At 30.9% G+C, this 17,347-nt stretch overlaps 1 protein-coding gene across 1 annotated transcript in view; it reads left to right on the forward strand.

The window, feature by feature from the left end:
• The window catches only part of LOC137003749 (protein unc-13 homolog A), a gene marked incomplete at its 5' end in the record, with an annotated part of 71,390 nt that overhangs the window by 39,422 nt on the left and 14,621 nt on the right, over window positions 1-17,347 (forward strand). Inside the window, 12 exons of the mRNA XM_067364033.1 lie at window positions 111-274; window positions 529-682; window positions 1,315-1,383; window positions 1,498-1,587; window positions 2,181-2,315; window positions 5,148-5,275; window positions 5,497-5,582; window positions 7,181-7,307; window positions 7,385-7,481; window positions 10,694-10,837; window positions 11,009-11,086; window positions 11,347-11,424. Coding sequence (XP_067220134.1) covers window positions 111-274; window positions 529-682; window positions 1,315-1,383; window positions 1,498-1,587; window positions 2,181-2,315; window positions 5,148-5,275; window positions 5,497-5,582; window positions 7,181-7,307; window positions 7,385-7,481; window positions 10,694-10,837; window positions 11,009-11,086; window positions 11,347-11,424 — 1,350 coding nt within the window. The remainder of the gene's footprint in view (window positions 1-110; window positions 275-528; window positions 683-1,314; window positions 1,384-1,497; window positions 1,588-2,180; window positions 2,316-5,147; window positions 5,276-5,496; window positions 5,583-7,180; window positions 7,308-7,384; window positions 7,482-10,693; window positions 10,838-11,008; window positions 11,087-11,346; window positions 11,425-17,347) is intronic.

Here is a 17,347-nt window from a genome sequence, read left to right on the forward strand (position 1 = left end):
TGCTGGCTCATTGCTCACACCTGGTTGGGATGTAAAACTAAAGCGTGTCTCTCCATTGAAAATCTTCAGGAATAATCTTGACTGATTTCTCCACCCCTTTTTCTTTGTAGCACATCTTCCACTACACCACAGAAAAGCAGAACAGCGGCGTGGTGAAGATCCCCGATGCCAAAGGCGATGACGCCTGGAAAGTGTACTATGAGGAGACGGCGCAGGAGATCGTGGACGAGTTCGCCATGAGATACGGAGTGGAATCGATCTACCAGGCCATGACGTGAGCAGAGACAACGAATGAATGACTCCATAATTACAACTGAACGAATGTACAAGCGAATGCATGAGAGAAAAATGCAAACGGGACATTTTCCACAAATAGGGATTAAAATATGATGGACTCTTAAACATCAGTCTTTTTTCCAACATGGCAAAGGCCATGCAAAGTTTGCGAATGCAAAAGTTAGAGTCCAAATTATTTTAGGGCCTTATATTTATAATGTCAGTAACCTTGTGCTCTGTGTTTGTGTTCAGGCATTTTGCATGTCTGTCGTCGAAGTACATGTGTCCCGGTGTTCCTGCGGTCATGAGCACACTGCTGGCCAACATTAATGCTTATTATGCCCACACCACACAGTCCTCCAACAACGTCTCTGCCTCCGACCGCTTCGCTGCGTCCAACTTTGGGGTCAGTTCACATTTCAGCCAAATTAAAGCACATTTAGCTCATGCACATGTTTAAAACATTGGATAGCTAGAGGTGGATGCAAAAAAATGACTCTCAAAACACAAGAATAGTAGATCTCAATCACCTTGTGGTTTAATAATTGTTGTGTTGTTGAGTTACATTATTAGATATTAATACTTGTATTCAGCAAGGATGCATTAAATTGATCAAAAGTGACAGTAAAGATGTTACAAAAGAATCTTATTTTCTAATAAATGCTGTTCTTTAGAACTTTCTATTCATCAAAGAATCCTGACAAAAATGTTCACAGTTTCCAACTTTGATACATTCAACATTGATAATAATCAGAAATGTTTCTTGAGCAGCAAATCATCATATTAGAATGATTTCTGAAGGATCATGTGACACTGAAGACTGGAGTAATGATGCTGAAAATTCAGCTTTGATCAAATTACATTTTACTATATATTCACATAGAAAACAGTTATTTTAAATTGTAATATTTCAGATTTTACTGTATTTTTGATCACATAAAGGCAGTCTTGATGAGCATAAGAGATTTTTTTGAACATATTGTTTAAACAATATTGTATATTTTACGTATGTTAATTAATTAATTTATTTTTTTGCAGAAAGAGAGGTTTGTGAAGCTGTTGGACCAACTGCACAACTCCCTGAGGATTGACCTCTCTATGTACAGGGTATATTCACATATTCTCCTTTAATAAATATCACTCCATATCTATTGATTATTGAAGAACTGTTGTTATGGAGTGTGTATTTGTGTTTGTAACAGCTGTGTGTGTGTGTTTCAGAATAATTTTCCAGCCAGTAGTCCTGAGAGGTTGCAGGATCTGAAGTCCACTGTAGATCTTCTGACCAGCATCACTTTCTTCAGGATGAAGGTTTGTTCTTTGTTTTGTTCTGGTGTTCAGATCTTAAAGATATTACCTTTCAGGTAGAGTGTAATAAAGCTGTTTGTGAATGTAAAAGATCTGCAAAGTTTCAAAGATCAGATAAATGGAGTTTTTGTCTCACAAAAGAAAGAAGTGATTCTGAACTTCCTGAAACGAGTCGTCTCAGTCTCACTTCTTGCTAAACCTATGTATAACTAATGTAACTAATTTGCATAATGGCCAGCCTATGGTCTTCACTGGCTGAACAGCATCTCTTAGCCCCGCCCTCAAACACTGTAGTTGTATCTGAGACTGGAAGAGTTTGGTTCATGTTGTTCAGGCTCTCAGAAAGAGGGTTTAGAGAGACAGAATCCTTGATCAAAGTGTTTCAGACACAGAGAGAAAAGAGCTGATGCTGCAATGGATATGATGAAAAAATATTTTTTGACCTTGGATGCATGTAGACCAATTATAGGAGACTCCAAAACAACTTTGTAAGTAGTTAGTGTTTTATAACACTTAAGCAAGCTTTTAAACCCTCTAAATGTAAATGTAGGTCTCATTGCGGGGAAGGCTAACTGTTGGTCTGTGTGTGTTTTCAGGTCCAGGAACTGCAGAGTCCACCGAGAGCAAGTCAAGTGGTTAAAGACTGTGTCAAAGCGTGTCTCAACTCGACATACGAGTACATCTTTAATAACTGCCATGAGCTCTACAGCCGGGAATATCAGAATGACCCAGTGAGTGTGTGTGTGTGTCAGTGGCGTGGCTACATAAGATTGATGGCTGGTTCACCCAATCAAATGAGACACAGAATGTTTTTTGTGGGAAAGAAGAAAAATCCTGCATACATGACAATAATCACTCAAATACATGAACATAAGAACTACTTGCATGTGTAAACATGTAATGAATAAGTAAGAAGTAATAAGATCCTGGTGGATGAGCGCTGATCTTCCTGTGCACTTCTGTTTTAGGGCGAATGGTAAATGCAACAAATTCATATTGCTTAAGCAAAGCAGCGTGTAAATAACACTCTATGAGGATTATCTCAAGATTTACGCATTGTGTTGTGTTGTGTTTGGGCTCGTTTGAGTTAAGAACACCTGCTTTAAATAAATATATTTGATCTACTATGGTTTACTAATGTTTGGTGAAGCTACAGGCCAAAAACACCACCCAAAAGCCGCATGTGAATAATGTTTTACATGTACTTGATTTTGTTTGGTCTCTACCTGAAACAGTTATGCTTGTTGTATTCTGCTAGTTGAGGCCTTTTCAACAATATATATATATATATATATATATATATATATATATATATATATATATATATATATATATATATATATATATATATATATATATATATATATATATATATATACTTAACAGGTCACATTTTCAAGGAAAGTCACATTATTTTCAATTTAGGAATATATTTTTGGCTTATTTCTTTTAACCCTTTTCTCTTTCAGCCAAAAACCGATAATGCTGTTTTTAGCGTGTGTGTGCGTATTCATGTATACGTGTGTAATTGCTTTGAAAGTTACATGGGAGAAATGGCAACGCACAGCATGGCAGTTGTAGAAATGTAAGTCTCGCAACTTAATTGCTTTATTGGCAAATGCATCAGACCTGGTTTCACTTGGTACAGACCTGAAGCACACGTACAGAAAGAACAAATCAGTGTTATTTTACTATCATTGTGATATTAAATATTTTGCATTAATATTTTACATTCGTTTGAATTATATATGAAGAGTTTTGTTGCAAAACGAGATAAATCCGTTTTTAACATTTTTGTCAAAACATGTTTATTATTATGTTATCATGTTATTATTTTGTTCTATGGTGCTACTTAGCTGTATTTTTGAATTGATATTAATTGGAATGCACAACCAAAAAACAAGATTTTTGAAAAATTAAAAAAATGGAGTTATCTCGTTTTCCAACGAAACTCTTCATATATATACATTTATTTATTATATTAATATTATTTGTGATTTATTTATTTATTTACTTGCTTTTTTGTTATTTATTCATATTTTTTTATTTCATCACTTTTAATTATTTTTATTATTTACTTTTTTCTCTTTTTTTATAATGTAATGTTTTTAGTTCTGTTGTCATTTTTGCTTTGTGTGAATCTCTGTCTTAAGATGTTGGATTGCTTTTTTATAATAATAATAGTGCCATAATCACGATTAATCGCATCTAACATAAAGGTTTGTCTTTACATACATATTTATATGTGTGTGTGTGTGTATACATACACACACACCCACACACACACATATATATATATATATAAAAGATATAAATATAATAATGTATATATACACACAGATTATCTAATCAAACTTTTGTTAGGTGCGATTCATCGATTTGACAGTATAAAATAATAATAATTACAAAAACAAATATTAAAGGAAGAAGTGAGTGTGTTTTAGTTATTTTAGTTAAAAAAATTAAAAATGTTGCCTTGTCAATCAGCTGAAATAAAATAATTGTAAAATTTGTTATATTTCGTTTGACTTCAAAGTAATAAAATTTTTTTTTAAAAATGTTTTTTAGTTATAGTTAACCATAATAGCCCTGCCCCACCCTACAATTTCTTATCTTTTTTCTTTTGAATGTTCTGTTGGAAAGTTTTAACAGCAGGTTGAGAGCGTTACACTGGACTGAATGAGTTTCCGTTTGTCTCTTCCAGTCGTCATGCTGATTTTATGCTGTTTAGTAATTCAGAGCACCGCGAGCGCTGAAGTTCTTCTCGTGGAAAATGAAATATTGATTATGGTAGAGGTGTTGTGGCAGTTATGAATGGAGAAGAGCCGCAGTGTGACGCGTGTTTATCCCTCGCTCTCTCTCTCTCTGCACTTACACTGCAGAACTTTATTAGCAAGATGGAAAACATGTCTGGAGTTTATGACACCTCATAACTGGAGCGTTGACTGATGCTCCCGGCGTGTGTAGATCTGAGACTATAATGGGCCGTATATACGCACAGGAGGCGTTCTCGCATTTCCTCTGCATTATTTCTGTAATTGTCAATTTGTGTGAATCGATGTCCTTCTCCAGTAACCGTGAGCTGCTCATTGAGAAACTACAACTAAATGTTTACAACTAAAAAGTGATCTAAACATTCTTAAATCAATATACATTGACTTGAGATGCAAAATGACATAAGATAAGAAGTCTTGCTTTCTGAATTTATGTTTAAAACAAGAACGAATATCTGCCGACGGGTCAGAAAAAGAATCTAGTTTTCCCTTTGAATTGATTTTTCTGACCTCTTTATATTTGTTCTTTTTTTAAAGCGGTTATATGTAGAATTTAGAAACCCTTGTTATTAGCGACACCGGTGGCCATTAAGTGAACTGCAACCAGTTCTTCACATACAAATCAGTCTACAGGCTTTTATAGACAACCTAGGAACCTATTTTGATCATGTTTAGATGTTTGTATTGGACCGAAATACTGATAAAGAACGTCAGTTTTTGCAGTGCAGGTATTTTGTCATGTTGGCATGTTTGACATGAAGGTAACTCTTGTTTGTTGGTCACATCCAGTCGAAGACGGTTCCTCCTGAAGAACAGGGGCCGAGCGTGAAGAACCTGGACTTCTGGTCCAAACTCATCACCCTCATCGTTTCCATCATCGAGGAGGACAAGAACTCCTACACGCCCTGTTTGAACCAGTGAGTGTGTGTTCAGAGCTGGGAGAGAGATGTTGAGAAGTTGATATCGCAAAAAATGATCTTCAAAACCTAATTTATGATGATTACTAAAGTATGTGATAAAAAAAAAGGCAATACAAAGTTACACTGACAGTTAACAGGTTAAAAACCTGAATCTAAATGGTTAAAATAATATACAACTGAGGGAAACATACCCATAAGCCCTGTGTGTGGATCTGCAGGTTCCCTCAGGAGCTGAACGTGGGAAAGATCAGTGCGGAGGTGATGTGGAACATGTTTGCTCAGGATATGAAGTATGCTATGGAAGGTAAACTGAACCCTAAACCTTGTTTCCTCTCGCATGAGAAACTGAAAAAATCACAGATCAGACTTGTTAAAATGTGCTCTTTTTCTTGTTTTATGTATATTTCTGTATGTATGTATGTATGTACAAATATTATTTTATGTATTTACTTTTTATTATTTTACAATATGTAATTTATTTATTTTTATTTAATATATTTTTTATTTATTTTTTCTCTCTTTTTTACTTCTATTTGAATGTTGTTTTAGATCTGTCGTAAGTTTTAAGAATGTTTATTTTTCCATTTTTTTTGTTTACTTACTTATTTTTAATATTATATTATATTATTATTTATTTATTTAGTTACTTATTATTAGAAAGGTAATAAGATATTAGAAAGATGAAAAGAACAGAATTTATTTGAAATAGAATCTTTTGTGACATTATTAATGTCTTTACTGTCACTTTATTACTCACAATTCTGACTTTATATCACAAAATTCTGTCTCTATATCACACGAAATTCTGACTTATTTTTATTTTACAATATGTAATTTATTTATTTTTATTTATTATATTTTTTATTTATTTTTTCTCTCTTTTTTACTTCTATTTGAATGTTGTTTTAGATCTGTCATAATTTGAGGTTTGTTTGAATTTCTGTTTTAATTTTCCTGTTTTTTTTTTTGTTTGTTTTGTTTACTTATTTTTAATATTATATTATTTATTTACTTATTTCTCTCTTGGCACTTTTATAATGTTATGTTTTTAATTTTTGGATTTATGTGAGTCTCGAGATGTTTAATTCATGTATTCTATTATTTATTTGTATGTTTTATTTATATGTTTTTATTTTTGTTTACTTTTTAAAATATAAAATTATTTTTATTTTTGTTTACTTTTTTAATTATACAATTATTTTTTATTTTCATTTATTTTATATTAATTATTATTTGTGATTTATTGTTTATTTGCTTATTTTTTCTCTTTTGTCACTTCTATTCTAAATTTTTATTTTCCTATTTTTTTATTTATTTACTTTTTAAACTTTTTAATTTTTTTCTAATAAAAAAATTACAAAATTCTGTTATTTCTTTATTTTTATTTATTATATTATATTAATTATTATTATTTTTGATTTGTTTATTGTTTATTTACTTATTATTTCTCTCTTGACACTTTTTCTCTTTCTTTATTTGTAATTTGAGATTTGTTTGAATCTCTGTCTTAAAATGTTTATTTTTCTGTTGTTTTTATTTATTATGTAATTATTCAAATTTTTTATCTTTATCTCTACTCTTCTTTTACAATGTTATGTTTTTAGTTATGTTGTAATTTTCAGATTTATGTGAATCTCTGTCTTTTTTTCTATTATTTATTTGTATTTTTATTTATTTACATATTTTTTATTTGCTTTTTAAAACACAATTATTTATTCATTTTTATTTTTAATATTTATTATTATGTGATTTATTTATTATTCATTTACTTTTTTCTTTCTCCGTTTAGTTCTGTTGTAATTTGAGGTTTGTTTGAAATTAAATTTTTCAATTTTTTGCAATCAAAACAAACACATCTGTGATGAATATCCTGTTGTCTGTGATCTACTTCCTGTCTCCCAGAACATGAGAAACACAGGCTGTGCAAGAGCGCCGATTACATGAACCTGCACTTCAAGGTGAAGTGGCTCTACAACGAATACTGCAAGGAGCTGCTGTACTTCCAGGACCGTGTGCCGGAGTATCCCGCGTAAGAACACTTCCCGTGAGTAGTGTGATAGTGTGAGAATCTCTCAGTGTCTGAACTGTTTTATCTTGTCTTGATAGATGGTTTGAGCCCTTCGTGATCCTGTGGCTGGATGAGAATGAGGAAGTTTCCAGAGATTTCCTGCACGGCGCTCTGGTCAGGGATGCAAAGGACGGGGTAAATATCAGGCCGTATATTGTAGTATTTTTATAAATTATTTGATCAAAAATACAGTAAAATCAGTAATATTGTGAAATATTTTTTACAAATTAAATAACTCTTTTCTATGAGAATATATGGTGAGTTGTAATTTACATCCTGTGATCAAAGCTGAATTTTCAGCATCATTACTCCAGTCTTCAGTGTCACATGATCCTTCAGAAATCATTCTAATATGATGATTTGATGCTCAAGAAACATTTATGATTATTATCAATGTTGAAAACAGCTTCATATTTTTGTGGAAACTGTGATGCATTTTATTTTTCAGGATTCTTTGATGAATAGAAAGATGAAAATTCTGACTTTATAACACAATTCTGACTTTATATCATGCAATTCTGACTTCATATCACAAAATTGTCTTTATAACACAATTCTGACTTTATATCATGCAATTCTGACTTCATATCACAAAATTGTCTTTATAACACAATTCTGACTTTATATCATGAAATTCTGACTTTATATCACGAAATTCTGACTTTAAATCATGAAATTCTGACTATATCTCACAATTCTGACTTCATATCACGGAACTCTGACTTTATATCATTAAATTCTGACTTTTTATCATGAAATTCTGACTTTATATCACGAAATTCTGACTTTATATCATGAAATTCTGACTTTATATCACGAAATTCTGACTTTATATCATGAAATTCTGACTTTATATCATGAAATTCTGACTATATCATGAAATTCTGACTTTATATCATGAAATTCTGACTTTATATCACAAAATTCTGACTTTATACCACGAAATTGTCTTTATAACACAATTCTGACTTTATATCACGCAATTCTGACTTTATATCACAAAATTGTCTTTATAACACAATTCTGACTTTATATCATGGAATTCTGACTTTATATCATGAAATTCTGACTTTATATCAGAAAATTGTCTTTATAACACAATTCTGACTTTATATCACGAAATTCTGACTTTATATCACGCAATTCTGACTTTATATCACGAAATTGTCTTTATAACACAATTCTGACTTTATATCACGAAATTCTGACTTTATATCACGAAATTCTGACTTTATATCATGAAATTCTGACTTTATATCACGAAATTCTGACTTTATATCATGAAATTCTGACTTTATATCATGAAATTCTGACTTTATATCATGAAATTCTGACTTTATATCACGAAATTCGGACTATATCTTGAAATTCTGACTTTATATCATGAAATTCTGACTTTATATCATGAAATTCTGACTTTATATCACGGAATTCTAACTTTATATCACGCAATTCTGACTTTATATCACAAAATTGTCTTTATAACACAATTCTGACTTTATATCATGGAATTCTGACTTTATATCATGAAATTCTGACTTTATATCACGAAATTGTCTTTATAACACAGTTCTGACTTTATATCACGCAATTCTGACTTTATATCACGAAATTGTCTTTATAACACAATTCTGACTTTATATCATGAAATTCTGACTTTATATCACGCAATTCTGACTTTATATCATGAAATTCTGACTTTATATCACGCAATTCTGACTTTATATCATGAAATTCTGACTTTATATCACACAATTCTGACTTTATATCACGCAATTCTGACTTTATATCACGAAATTCTGACTTTATACCACGAAATTGTCTTTATAACACAATTCTGACTTTATATCACGCAATTCTGACTTAATATCACGAAATTGTCTTTATAACACAATTCTGACTTTATATCATGAAATTCTGACTTTATATCACGCAATTCTGACTTTATATCATGAAACTCTGACTTTATATCACGCAATTCTGACTTTATATCATGAATTTCTGACTTTATATCACGGAATTCTGACTTTATATCACACAATTCTGACTTTATAACACAATTCTGACTTTATATCACGCAATTCTGACTTTATATCACGCAATTCTGACTTTATATCACGAAATTATGACTTTATAACACAATTCTGACTTTATATCACGCAATTCTGACTTTATATCACGCAATTCTGACTTTATATCACGAAATTATGACTTTATAACACAATTCTGACTTTATATCACGCAATTCTGACTTTATATCACGCAATTCTGACTTTATATCACGAAATTATGACTTTATAACACAATTCTGACTTTATATCACGCAATTCTGACTTTATATCATGAAATTCTGACTTTATATCACAAAATTCTGACTTTATATCATGGAATTCTGACTTTATATCATGAAATTCTGACTTTATATCACAAAATTCTGACTTTATATCATGGAATTCTGACTTTATATCATGAAATTCTGACTTTATATCACAAAATTCTGACTTTATATCATGAAATTCTGACTTTATATCACGAAATTCTGACTTTATATCATGAAATTCTGACTTTATATCATGAAATTCTGACTATATCATGAAATTCTGACTTTATATCACGAAATTCTGACTTTATATCATGAAATTCTGACTTTATATCATGAAATTCTGACTTTATATCACGAAATTCTGACTTTATATCATGAAATTGTCTTTATAACACAATTCTGACTTTATATCACGAAATTCTGACTTTATATAATGAAATTGTCTTTATAACACAATTCTGACTTTATATCATGGAATTCTGACTTTATATCATGAAATTCTGACTTTATATCACAAAATTCTGACTTTATATCATGGAATTCTGACTTTATATCATGAAATTCTGACTTTATATCACAAAATTCTGACTTTATATCATGAAATTCTGACTTTATATCACAAAATTCTGACTTTATATCATGGAATTCTGACTTTATATCATGAAATTCTGACTTTATATCACAAAATTGTCTTTATAACACAATTCTGACTTTATATCACAAAATTATGACTTTATATCACGAAATTATGACATTATAACTTGTATTTCTGACTTTATATCATGTAATTCTGACTTGAAAACTCACAATTCTGACTTCATAAGGCCAAACCTATATATGAAAGTTACATTAAAGTAAATTGTTTTTGTTTACCCATATGTTTTCAAACTATGTTGGTTAAAAATCACATGAAATGCAACTAAACAAATAAAATCTTCATGTTTGATTTCATATTTTAAAATGATTTATTTAGATTTTTATGATTCAGTAGCCTGATCTTCTCTCTCTTCATCTCTCCCTGCAGTTCCAGCAGACGTCGGAGCACGCGCTCTTCTCCTGTTCGGTGGTGGACGTCTTCTCTCAGCTCAACCAGAGCTTTGAGATCATCAGGAAGTTGGAATGTCCTGATCCTCAGATTGTTGGGAATTACATGAAGAGGTTTGCTAAGGTGACACGGCTTAGTCATACCTCTATTATACCCTATTATGATATTATTTTGAAAATTACCTTTTATGTAGAGCTGTTTAAATATGACACAAACTTATATTCTGAGGTAAAGCAGCTCTAAAAAGACCGTAGTGTCATGTTAGTGTAAAGTTCAGTGTTTTCTTTCTTTCAGACCATTGGAAATGTTCTTCTGTCTTATGCTGACATCATTACCAAGGATTTTCCCACTCACTGCAAGAAGGAGAAAGTGGTGCGTGACATTTATGCATTTACATTTATAATATTACAAGGTGGCTCATAATAGAGTCTCTTGGGACGTGTCTGCTAGTGAGTTATTAGATAGAGATACAGTAATTAGCAGAGACACACACATACGTCTCATTCAGCTCACACGACTTAATGAAGCTGTCACGTTTAGCACTATTCCTCACTTTCTATTGCTGCAGGGATTTCTTTTTATAGCTTATGTGTCTGTGTGTATTAATGTAATTTAACTTCTGTTATTTTCAGCCTTGCATCATTATTAATAATATCCAGCAGCTGCGAGTCCAGTTGGAGAAGATGTTTGAGGCCATGGGAGGGAAAGACGTGAGTTCATGCACTCATGAAAACTTTAAAACATGCAGAAAGAAATACTTCACACATATAAAGAAGCATGAAAGTGATCTGTTGTATATTACAAAGATGCTTTGTGTAAAGAACAAACACAAAATCTTGCCCTCCAATGCAGCTTCCATTCAAAAGTTTGAGGTCGTTATGATTAGTTTTTGAACAAAGTCTCTTCTGCTCACCAAGGCTGCATTTATTTGATTAAAAAATACAGTAAAATCAGTAATACTGTGAAATATTTTTGCAAATTAAAGTAACTGTTTTCTATGTGAGTATATGGTAAACTGTAATTTATATCCAGTGATCAAAGCTGAATTTTCAGCATCATTACTCCAGTCTTCAGTGTCACATGATCCTTCAGAAATCATTCTAATATGATGATTTGATGCTCAAGAAACATTTCTGATTATTATCAATGTTGAAAACAGCTTCATATTTTTGTGGAAACTGTGATGCATTTTATTTTTCAGGATTCTTTGATGAATAGAAAGATGAAAAGCACAGAATTGATTTGAAATAGAATCTTTTGTAACATTATAAATGTCTTTACTGTCACTTTTAATTAATTTCATATGGAAGCTTGTTTCCACTACTAAAAAACAAAAAATAAAAAAGGTAATTGCGACTTTTTATCTCACAATTCTGACTTTTTTCTCAAAGTTGCGAGATATAAAGTCAGAATTGAGAGATATAAAGTCAGATTTGCGAGTTATAAAGTCAGAATTACGAGTTATAAAGTCAGAATTGCGAGATATAAAGTCAGAATTACGAGTTATAAAGTCAGAATTACGAGATATAAAGTCAGAATTACGAGTTATAAAGTCAGATTTGCGAAATATAAAGTCAGAATCGAGAGATATAAAGTCAGAATTGCGAGTTATAAAGTCAGAATTGCGAGATATAAAGTCAAAATTGCGAGTTATAAAGTCAAAATTACGAGTTATAAAGTCAGAATTACGAGTTATAAAGTCAGAATTGCGAGATATAAAGTCAGAATTGCGAGATATAAAGTCAGAATTACGAGTTATAAAGTCAGAATTGCGAGTTATAAAGTCAGAATTACGTGATATAAAGTCAGAATTACGAGTTATAAAGTCAGAATTACGAGTTATAAAGTCAGAATTACGAGTTATAAAGTCAGAATTGCGAGTTATAAAGTCAGAATTACGTGATATAAAGTCAGAATTACGAGTTATAAAGTCAGAATTACGTGATATAAAGTCAGAATTACGAGTTATAAAGTCAGAATTACGTGATTTAAAGTCAGAATTACGAGATATAAAGTCAGAATTACGAGTTATAAAGTCAGAATTACGTGATTTAAAGTCAGAATTACGAGATATAAAGTCAGAATTGCGAGATATAAAGTCAGAATTATGAGATATAAAGTCAGAATTACGAGTTATAAAGTCAGAATTACGAGTTATAAAGTCAGAATTGCGAGATATAAAGTCAGAATTACGAGTTATAAAGTCAGAATTACGAGATATAAAGTCAGAATTACGAGTTATAAAGTCAGAATTGCGAAATATAAAGTCAGAATCGAGAGATATAAAGTCAGAATTGCGAGATATAAAGTCAAAATTGCGAGTTATAAAGTCAAAATTACGAGTTATAAAGTCAGAATTACGAGTTATAAAGTCAGAATTGCGAGATATAAAGTCAGAATTGCGAGATATAAAGTCAGAATTACGAGTTATAAAGTCAGAATTGCGAGTTATAAAGTCAGAATTACGTGATATAAAGTCAGAATTACGAGTTATAAAGTCAGAATTACGAGTTATAAAGTCAGAATTACGAGTTATAAAGTCAGAATTGCGAGTTATAAAGTCAGAATTACGTGATATAAAGTCAGAATTACGAGTTATAAAGTCAGAATTACGTGATATAAAGTCAGAATTACGAGTTATAAAGTCAGAATTACGTGATTTAAAGTCAGAATTACGAGATATAAAGTCAGAATTGCGAGATATAAAGTCAGAATTATGAGATATAAAGTCAGAATTACGAGTTATAAAGTCAGAATTACGAGTTATAAAGTCAGAATTGCGAGATATAAAGTCAGAATTACGAGTTATAAAGTCACAATTGCGAGATATAAAGTCAGAATTGCGAGATATAAAGTCAGAATTACGTGATATAAAGTCAGAATTACGAGTTATAAAGTCAGAATTACGAGTTATAAAGTCAGAATTACGAGTTATAAAGTCAGAATTGCGAGTTATAAAGTCAGAATTGCGAGATATAAAGTCAGAATTACGAGTTATAAAGTCACAATTGCGAGATATAAAGTCAGAATTGCGAGTTATAAAGTCAGAATTACGTGATATAAAGTCAGAATTACGAGTTATAAAGTCAGAATTACGAGTTATAAAGTCAGAATTACGAGTTATAAAGTCAGAATTGCGAGTTATAAAGTCAGAATTACGTGATATAAAGTCAGAATTACGAGTTATAAAGTCAGAATTACGTGATATAAAGTCAGAATTACGAGTTATAAAGTCAGAATTACGTGATTTAAAGTCAGAATTACGAGATATAAAGTCAGAATTGCGAGATATAAAGTCAGAATTATGAGATATAAAGTCAGAATTACGAGTTATAAAGTCAGAATTACGAGTTATAAAGTCAGAATTGCGAGATATAAAGTCAGAATTACGAGTTATAAAGTCAGAATTACGAGATATAAAGTCAGAATTACGAGTTATAAAGTCAGAATTGCGAAATATAAAGTCAGAATCGAGAGATATAAAGTCAGAATTGCGAGTTATAAAGTCAGAATTGCGAGATATAAAGTCAAAATTGCGAGTTATAAAGTCAAAATTACGAGTTATAAAGTCAGAATTACGAGTTATAAAGTCAGAATTGCGAGATATAAAGTCAGAATTGCGAGATATAAAGTCAGAATTACGAGTTATAAAGTCAGAATTGCGAGTTATAAAGTCAGAATTACGTGATATAAAGTCAGAATTACGAGTTATAAAGTCAGAATTACGAGTTATAAAGTCAGAATTACGAGTTATAAAGTCAGAATTGCGAGTTATAAAGTCAGAATTACGTGATATAAAGTCAGAATTACGAGTTATAAAGTCAGAATTACGTGATATAAAGTCAGAATTACGAGTTACAAAGTCAGAATTACGTGATTTAAAGTCAGAATTACGAGATATAAAGTCAGAATTGCGAGATATAAAGTCAGAATTATGAGATATAAAGTCAGAATTACGAGTTATAAAGTCAGAATTACGAGTTATAAAGTCAGAATTGCGAGATATAAAGTCAGAATTACGAGTTATAAAGTCACAATTGCGAGATATAAAGTCAGAATTGCGAGATATAAAGTCAGAATTGCGAGATATAAAGTCAGAATTGCGAGATATAAAGTCAGAATTGCGTGATATTAAGTCAGAATTGCATGATATAAAGTCAGAATTACAAGTTATAAAGTCAGAATTGCGAGATATAAAGTCAGAATTACGAGTTATAGTCACAATTGCGAGATATAAAGTCAGAATTGCGAGATATAAAGTCAGAATTGCGTAATATAAAGTCAGAATCGAGAGATATAAAGTCAGAATTGCGTGATATTAAGTCAGAATTGCATGATATAAAGTCAGAATTACAAGTTATAAAGTCAGAATTGCGAGATATAAAGTCAGAATTACGAGTTATAGTCACAATTGCGAGATATAAAGTCAGAATTGCGAGTTATAAAGTCAGAATTGCGAGATATAAAGTCAGAATTACGTGATATAAAGTCAGAATTGTGAAATATAAAGTCAGAATTGCGAGATATAAAGTCAGAATTACGAGTTATAAAGTCAGAATTACGAGTTATAAAGTCAGAATTGCGAGATATAAAGTCAGAATTACAAGTTATAAAGTCAGAATTGTGAAATATAAAGTCAGAATTGCGAGATATAAAGTCAGAATTACGAGTTATAAAGTCAGAATTACGTGATATAAAGTCAGAATTACGAGTTATAAAGTCAGAATTACGAGTTATAAAGTCAGAATTACGTGATTTAAAGTCAGAATTACGAGTTATAAAGTCAGAATTACGTGATATAAAGTCAGAATTACGAGTTATAAAGTCAGAATTACGAGTTATAAAGTCAGAATTACGTGATTTAAAGTCAGAATTACGAGATATAAAGTCAGAATTGCGAGATATAAAGTCAGAATTACGAGATATAAAGTCAGAAGATATAAAATTACGAGATATAAAGATACGAGATATAAAGTCAGAATTACGAGTTATAAAGTCAGAATTACGAGTTATAAAGTCAGAATTACGAGTTATAAAGTCAGAATTGCGAGATATAAAGTCAGAATTACGTGATATAAAGTCAGAATTACGAGATATAAAGTCAGAATTACGAGATATAAAGTCAGAATTGCGAGATATAAAGTCAGAATTGCGAAATATAAAGTCAGAATTGCGAAATATAAAGTCAGAATCGTGAGATATAAAGTCAGAATTGCGAGTTATAAAGTCAGAATTGCGAGATATAAAGTCAAAATTGCGAGTTATAAAGTCAGAATTACGAGTTATAAAGTCAGAATTGCAAAATATAAAGTCAGAATTGCGAGATATAAAGTCAGAATTACGAGTTATAAAGTCAGAATTACGTGATTTAAAGTCAGAATTACGAGATATAAAGTCAGAATTGCGAGATATAAAGTCAGAATTACGAGTTATAAAGTCAGAATTGCGAGATATAAAGTCAGAATTGCGAAATATAAAGTCAGAATTACGTGATATAAAGTCAGAATTACGTGATATAAAGTCAGAATTGCGAGTTATAAAGTCAGAATTGCGAAATATAAAGTCAGAATTACGAGTTATAAAGTCAGAATTGCGAGTTATAAAGTCAGAATTGCGAGTTATAAAGTCAGAATTACGTGATATAAAGTCAGAATTGCGAGATATAAAGTCAGAATTACGTGATATAAAGTCAGAATTATGAGTTATAAAGTCAGAATTTGCGAGATATAAAGTCAGAATTGCGAAATATAAAGTCAGATTTGCGAGATATAAAGTCAGAATTACGAGTTATAAAGTCAGAATTACGAGATATAAAGTCAGAATTGCGAGATATAAAGTCAGAATTGCGAAATATAAAGTCAGAATTGTCACAATTACACATTATAGCACGCAATCACAAGTTTATATCTCACAATATTTCTGACTTTATATCACAAAATTTTGACTTTATATCTCACAATTCTGACTTTGTTTTTTTTCTCAGAATTGCGTGATATAAAGATACACAGTTACCTTTTTTATTTTTTACTTCATGGCGGAAACAAGCTTCCATAATTTCATGCATCCTTGCTAAATAAAAGTATTAATTTTATTCAAAAAACACCCCAAACTTTTGAACAGTATTAAATAGGGTGCATCAAGATACAATTATACCTGGTTTGATGTCATTAATGCCAAACATCATTGGTTCTGACATGCCTTTAAACTGAAATAAGATAAACCAAACTGAAGTATATGAAAGTGCAAATGAGATATGAGGTATCATCTTACCTCTTATATACAGTGTAAAAACATCACCTGCATTTACTAGTCCTCTGCATCTGCATCATGTGGAAGCAATAGTGGTTTTTCATGTTGCATTTGTCAATAAATGCATTAAATCAAATATCAAAGTAATGCATATTACAGGTTCAGAATTCCATATTCTCTGCACCGTTTTCATTCATTGATCAAACTGCAGAGTCTCATCCCTCCAGTTCTGTGTTCATCCATAAATCGCTCTCATTTAGCAACTTTTCCATCATCCATTTATCATCCCATCCATTCTCGCCTTCTCTTCTGAGTCATCCGACAATAAAACATCCCGCTCTCCCCGTCTTTAGCACAATCTTCTGTTTTACTTCCTGTTTAACA

This window comes from Chanodichthys erythropterus, chromosome 16 (genome assembly GCF_024489055.1).
Source record: "Chanodichthys erythropterus isolate Z2021 chromosome 16, ASM2448905v1, whole genome shotgun sequence".
In the NCBI taxonomy this organism is placed as follows: Eukaryota; Metazoa; Chordata; class Actinopteri; order Cypriniformes; family Xenocyprididae; genus Chanodichthys; species Chanodichthys erythropterus.